This window comes from Anarrhichthys ocellatus, unplaced genomic scaffold, assembly GCF_004355925.1.
Source record: "Anarrhichthys ocellatus isolate YVR2014 unplaced genomic scaffold, GSC_Weel_1.0 scaffold22, whole genome shotgun sequence".
Classification (NCBI taxonomy): Eukaryota; Metazoa; Chordata; class Actinopteri; order Perciformes; family Anarhichadidae; genus Anarrhichthys; species Anarrhichthys ocellatus.
This window is the reverse complement of record NW_022280052.1, coordinates 1,504,836-1,511,841: the sequence shown is the minus strand read 5'-3', so window position 1 is coordinate 1,511,841 and position 7,006 is coordinate 1,504,836. Positions and strand designations below refer to the sequence as shown.

General features: G+C 39.8%; 1 protein-coding gene across 2 annotated transcripts in view; it reads right to left on the bottom strand.

Moving 5' to 3' along the window:
• Nucleotides 1–433: 433 nt before the first annotated feature.
• The window catches only part of efcab7 (EF-hand calcium binding domain 7), a 12,472-nt gene continuing 5,899 nt past the window's right edge, over nt 434–7,006 (bottom strand). For both annotated transcript variants that reach the window (XM_031859579.1, XM_031859580.1), the window contains exons 6-13: nt 5,599–5,740; nt 4,950–5,059; nt 4,649–4,812; nt 4,173–4,306; nt 3,915–4,063; nt 3,390–3,599; nt 2,366–2,473; nt 434–2,142 (exon numbers count right to left, since the gene is read on the bottom strand). In XM_031859579.1, coding sequence (XP_031715439.1) covers nt 2,062–2,142; nt 2,366–2,473; nt 3,390–3,599; nt 3,915–4,063; nt 4,173–4,306; nt 4,649–4,812; nt 4,950–5,059; nt 5,599–5,740 — 1,098 coding nt within the window. In that variant the 3' untranslated portion in view covers nt 434–2,061. The remainder of the gene's footprint in view (nt 2,143–2,365; nt 2,474–3,389; nt 3,600–3,914; nt 4,064–4,172; nt 4,307–4,648; nt 4,813–4,949; nt 5,060–5,598; nt 5,741–7,006) is intronic.

Here is a 7,006-nt window from a genome sequence, read left to right as displayed (position 1 = left end):
TGGGGGGCACGCGGTTACAATTGGTGGGGGGGTGTTTGTATGGATGTGAAGATTGTTTATCAGCCAAGATATCTGTATATACAAATATATATGCATTATTCAGCCTTTAGCATTTCAAGCAAAACAAATGCAAAGTACATACCAAGAGCAGAGTCAACTTACTCTCAGTTCTATTAATCTACTGCAAGAACTACATCTACATCTTATTCTCACGAGACCTGATGCTGTTTTTTGCCACTGTTGTTTTACTGACATTATTTTAATCTTAGAAAATCATGTAACAAAAATTCTAGTGAAATAAAAGTTCTTCAACAAAATTACAGCATGAAATAGACAGTGAAATATTAGAAAAAACACTACATAATGATTTTAATTGCAGAATGACAAATTGGCTCACAACCCCTGAACCCCGACTGCCCTGAGCAGTCAAGTGTTACTAAACCTCTGTGTTGGGAAAGGAAGAGCAGACAGGAGCTCGGGACATTAAATACATCTCACATGCCGTATGACATTTACAAAGCTGGCTCTACGGTTTCAGCAGAGAAAGTCAAAGGGCAAATACTGGCCCCAGAGTTATAAATAGGAGGTCAAGACTGCTCTCAACTGGAAAGGCCAAGGGCAAATAAAGTTTAGACCTGAGCGCAATGCAGAGGAATGCATTTCACTGCCAACCCAAATCCCCACAGCCTCATACTGTTTTAAGAATATGGAGAGTGGTGACAAATGGCTGCACAGTAACATTCAGACAGAAACAGACTGCAAGTACAAGAACTAAGGTACAATCCTTTATTTAAATGTAAAAATAACACTCAGGAAGCATTGCTTTAGTTATCAACAGGTCAAAAGATTCTTTAGATGTCCAGATTACATATAACATTGTTTCAACAGCATGTAGACAATACTATTTCAATGTGCAGTAACTTCATGTTCGGACCAGCTTTGGGCTCTTCCTCAAATATCACACACATGTAATATCATTGAAAGCAATACAAACAGTGTAAACCTGTCTGATTACAGGGACACAGAGATATTGGCATTAGTAGAGCATCGGCCTGTATATTTATGTATTAACTGTTGAAACAAAATGTTGGTGTTGGGCATAATCAAGGGTTGCAACCAAGGATATATCAGAAAATGATATCAGTGATAGGAATATTTAAATAATAATATTTACATCTACATGACAAAAGTGATGAGATGTTAATTTAAACATATAGAAACACAAGGCAATTTAATATTGGCGAGTTTATTTTGGCCTATATGACATGACTGCATGCAGTGATGTGAAAAAGCAGCTAAAAAGGTAAAAATAATCTTTCATTTAATTATGGTTGAAGAGTGTGCTGATGCATAAGCCAAACATTTACAGAATATAAGTATGGTAAATAGCAATCTATTTAAAAAAAACAATTTCAATGGCTACAACAAAATGTATGTTGGTGTTTCATACAGCAACAGTACAGCATCAGACACAATAGTGACGTATTTAGTTTGAAAATAATTGACAACTGACAATAGCCATAATTTAAAGGATGAATTATGAATAAAAATGTGGCGTTGGCAATTTAGTCCTTGATCTTTGCACTCCATACATTCAAAGTGTTAAAATTTGTAAATATAATTTTGAAATTCTCTACATTAACTGAAGCACGTCAAAGGCACAACAAAAGCAGTAACAACCATTATCAGCTGCACTTTATGACTAGAGTGCCATCGATGGTTAACACCTCTGATGCATCGAGTCGCCGAGCTTCTGAAACACCGTTCTTGCAGCTGGGCCTGATCAAGCTGCTGGCTTCAAGCAGCCAGAGGGCCTCAGCTCCTGGTGTCTGACAATATAAAACTCACAGGTAAGCTTTGAGCGCCGGGCTTCTAAAAGTTGAAAGGATCAGGCCGTGTTTCTTCTGGACCTAAAATACACATTTGGTCCAACGACAGTCTTCATATTGCCGGTGGCTATAGAACAGTTTCTACTTGTTATGTACCCTATATGAAACCACTGGTTTATGAATAATCTATCTGTGCACATCACTAGTGTAGTAGAGTCATGGGCGTACAGCTTTACGTGCAGGGCAGTATGGTCTCTACACAGTTGTAGGTCCAATCCTGTCTCTCATTGATGGGCAGAATGTGTTGGCACACCTAGAAGACATAGAACACAAGATCTATGTGTTAGTATCCAAAACAACATTAACATATTAATTATCGTAAAAGTATTTTCTTACTCAGAATGAACACTTTCATTGTACATTTTAACGTTGTAGAATGGAACATTTTCAAAGTCACGATTTGTTCTTGTCATGATAAGGTTACATGGTTCATTTATTGAAATAATAAAAAGCAAGAGAGGACTTTCACTTCGTACCATCTTAGTCCTGGCTGGCACCTCGACTGCGAACACACTCATGCCTCTGCTGCTGCAACAGTTCCTGCTCTGCTCATTGTTTACGTGGACAGTCACTTTCTGGTTGGTCTGCAACATAAAGGGTTTTTATTGGCTTATCGAAAGCGAGCGAGGGTCAAAATGCAGTACAGATTGTAAAGCCCGCTGAGCAAAATTAGCAATTTATGATTATGGGCTATATAGACAAAATGTACTTAACTTGACTGGTCACTTAACACAAAATCACCATGTAGATATTGGCTACTAATCAAACAGACATATACTGTAGATATATAATTACTCAAGGACTCTTAAGTCTAAAACAGCCTATTGTTACTTTTACTAATAAAAACGGATCTGAACAGATGACCTTATGCTAATGTGAGAAAATAAATACATCTCCATGTATCAAACTGTGGCTATGTTTGGACACAACACAACTGTAGAGTATGTGGGTATTGGATATGTTTACAAGTACTGCTCCACACTCATGAACCCTCAAAGCTGCTCATGTCGCTGTAGATGAATTGTAAGGCAATGACTAAATAAAAAAACAAACAAAAGGACAAATCAACACTCTTGTGAAGACACGGTAAACTGAGAACAAATGTAACTATTTCCCCTGTTCAGTAGTTCCTTTGTATCACCAGGCCATTCTTTCTGAGTAGCTCCTGTTGCTATGAGAATCAATACGATAGCTGCATATCAATTACAAACAAACAGCGTCAATGGCATCTGCAACGATACACTGAGGACAGATACAGCCCTGGAAAGATACAAATTTAGTAAATTATTATTATTATTAATGTCATTCCTTTCAGTTCTTTTCACTTGATAATTAGCACCTCATAAATGTATGAAGTAGTGTATTCACTTACAGTCTCTCATTCAAGGTTGGACTATCATCCCCCTAGTGGCCATCAGGACACGTGGCAATTTGACAATCACACTGAAGCAGAAACATTACTCTTCAGATCATCACTCCCGCACAAGGTTTGTTGTCTACCTTGTTGGCTATGAGGGAGGAGATCCTGTGTTCTCCCCGGTAGGTGTAGACGAAGACGTTGTCTTGTCCTCTCAGTGCTTTGGCCCCTGTCCTGGCTGTGATGGACTTCTGGAGGGCCTGGTTCTGAAGCTTGGGCCCTGAGTCCATACTGAGTGGCTGGATGGATGGCTGAGTGCCTTCACAGTGTACATGTATCTGGAATGGACAAGCCTGACAGAGTGGGAGGTAGAGGAGTTCATTCAATTCGTAGGATTCGAGTGGGGTTTCTGTATGTGTGTTTATTACAACCAGTGCTTTTGCACTCTGAGGCTTTGTTCATGGAAAGCAAGTGAAAGAAACATGGAATTGAGAGTCAATTCAGTAGCTAGTTGGCTTATTGAAGGTTGAAATGTATTTTCCTATGAAAAGTCAAATTAAAGCCCTAAATTATGGCTCTGTCAAGTCATGTCATTTCATTTTAAAACTGATAGAAATCTGTGTGATTGTGTGCGATTGTTTTAAGTGAAAGCAGATGTGTAAACTTACATCTACTAGCTCCAGCATTCGGTTGAAGCCCATGGCTTCCAGGGTGACCCACAAGTCCGCAGGGTCTCCATTTTTCTCTGTGGCCTCCATCAGGTTGAGCTCCATGAAGCCCTGCCGTGTCAGCTGGTTCTTCCTCATATCAAAGTTCTCTGCACGCCCCCCAAAAAACCGGTGAGAGACATAATGGACCCCTCCCCCTTACAATATAAAAAAAATAAATGTAACACTGTGTATTAGTGCCATAATGAGAATGATTACCTTTGCACACAGCCCAGGCATCTTTGTCACATTTCTCTCCACTGGTCCTCAGCTCAAAGAAATTGTACTCCTCCAGACTGAGCAAACCATTGCCATCCAGGTCTATCACCTCAAAGATGTCAGACAGCACCTCCCTGTGGCACAGAGGGAGCAACACAGAGACGTGTCATACAGACAGCATCAATTTATTCACCTGTCCATCTGTCCATCTGTCCACTATCATATCCATCCATTAAAGTGCTGTGGTGGCAACGGAGATAGCAAAGCAGTCCAGACTTCTAGTGCTTTAAATCACAGGTTAGTCTTTTTCTACACTGACATTAATACTTTATACATTAAAAAACAATCTCAATTGTTGGACATTAGCTTAAAGCTGGTGACATTTCATCAAACTTCGCTATGTGTTGTGTTTTTATTCAACTGATAGCACACATACACGGGTACGCGATGACTCACACACAAACACACACACACACCTGAGCTCTCTGGTGAGGTCTGGTTCTCCAGTGTCAGTCCTGTAGATGAGCTCTATAGGTTTATTAGACAGGCTCTTTTTGCTCCTTTTCTTTAGTTTGCATCCACTAGTGAAGGGAAGCAGGTAATAAGCCCCAGCATGCAATTCTCCTTTCCAAACATATTTCTGCGGAAACAAAGGAGGAGTAGCAGCAAAGTAAGTAACTTAAGCATCATCATTGGGGATGATTACAATTCTAACACTGAATATGAGCAAATGTTCAAGTACAAGAGTGTATATCTCTCAATATAAACAACACATACTTCTTTATCTTTCGAGTCAGTGAAACCCACGAAAGATGAGTCCTCTTTGGTTTCACCAGCTGCCATTGCAAAAAGAGCCGTGTCCACTGTCATCCATGAAGAGGGCTTGTCTGAAAAGTATAGATTATTAAATAACGTAACAATGTTTAATACAAAACTACCATGTACAAATATGTCAAATTAGAGCATGCAATTACCGATGTATATATTGGAGTGACTTTCCACCACCTACATTCATCAACTATCTGCAATTGCATTCTTTAATTTTAGAAACTGAACTGAATAATCTGGAATTTACTGGGGCAATCTTTTTTTTTTAATGCCAGAAGGTCACAAAAAGCATCATCACAACGTGTGCAGCTACACTGTGTATGCCACTAAAGACAGTTGTGAAGCCATGGTGCAGGAAGCTGTCCAGCAAGAAATACAAATATGGGACTTCTAAGTAATGAACCCTTAGGAACGAATCCAGAATACTTGAGCAAATGATTGAATTCCTACCAGCTCCTCAGATGCTGTGCTGACCCTAAATTTGGACCTCCCTAATCAGGGAAGCAAACAAAAATATAACCTTATGGCCAATGGGGTAATCACATTTTAAAGATTGTTATGATCTTTGTTTATGTGTAACATAAAACAGTGCCAGTACTGGGTGCGTGGCTGAGGCTGAGTGGTTGGATGGTGAGGTAGACGTTGGTCGTCTGGGGAACGTGGAGCTGGTACTGCAGAGAGCTGATACTCCCATCGTCCTCCAAGAAGAAACAGCCCTTCATAGAACTGTGATGCCACTCCTGGAAAATGGATAACATTTCTGCTTAACGGCAGTCCCACCACATCCATACAAACTGATATACTAGTTTGTCCAATGAAGCAGGACAATAATACTCCCTGAGCTTTATCAGACCTAGATCCAGTTGTTTGCTATTTCAAGCCCTTTGACGCGTCATACAAACAGCATTATCATGTGTAGCTTCATATATTTTGTTATGTGTGGTCTCTCATTAGATCCTGACACAATCCCAACAAACTATTTAACTGCGTGACAACAAAATGCATTTATTCATTCGAAAGAAAACAAAGCAAATTTGCACTTTCTATTAAAAGGGGCATTGATCTTGTGACGGGGGAAGAACATTTTTGGCATGAAAAAGTGAATTAAGTAGTCAATCATAACAGTGAGGTTGCTCACTTGATTAACAGAAACTGCCATTGTGATAATTACCACTCCAACCTTGAGGGGGCATATTCATTATTACACAGTTTGGTGTAAACACTTGTTATACTCCTGCTGTTCCAGAGGAGGGCAGAAGTGTCACACTGTGTTTTCTGCTACAGGCTGAAGTAAATCTCCCTCTCCAACCTGATATGGCAAATTGGAGTCCATTTAACTTTGATAAATACACCCTTTTCAATCTTGAGCCAGCGGCCATTCAAAACTATCAAGAGGCTACTTTGGCAATATTTATGAATCCTTATATTTCTCTCATTTTGCAATACTGTTGTTCCTTTGTCTGACAGCACAACTGAAATTAGGTAATAATTTGAAATTGAACAGGAACATCAAAAACAAGGAAGTTTTCCTTCCACTCATTGGAGACACATTAAATGAAAACACAGTTGGTGTGGATACACAGTAAGAGCACACTGAGGGCCGTGCAGGTCTAGAATAGGCTATATATCCTTTTAGTGGACAAATAAATCATCAAGTTAAACAAAAAAAGTACCATAAAGACGGAGCACGTCACTCATTTAGAGAAAAGCCATTTTCTCAAAGTATTTATCTTTGGCTGTGAGAGGCATAAAAGATCAAACCATAACACTTCAGTGGCTTGTCCAGACAATATTAAATGAGGTAAACTGCCACGGGCACCCATCAACTGCTTAAAGACATCAGAATTAATGCCCCCATAGAGAGAGGGTCAGCCTGCAGACTAATAAAGACGCTGTCACCGGCTCCGGCCACAGGTCTGATTAACTACGACGCAGAGGGTCGAAGGATTCCAAACCAGCCACACACACACACACACACACACACACACACACACACACACACACAC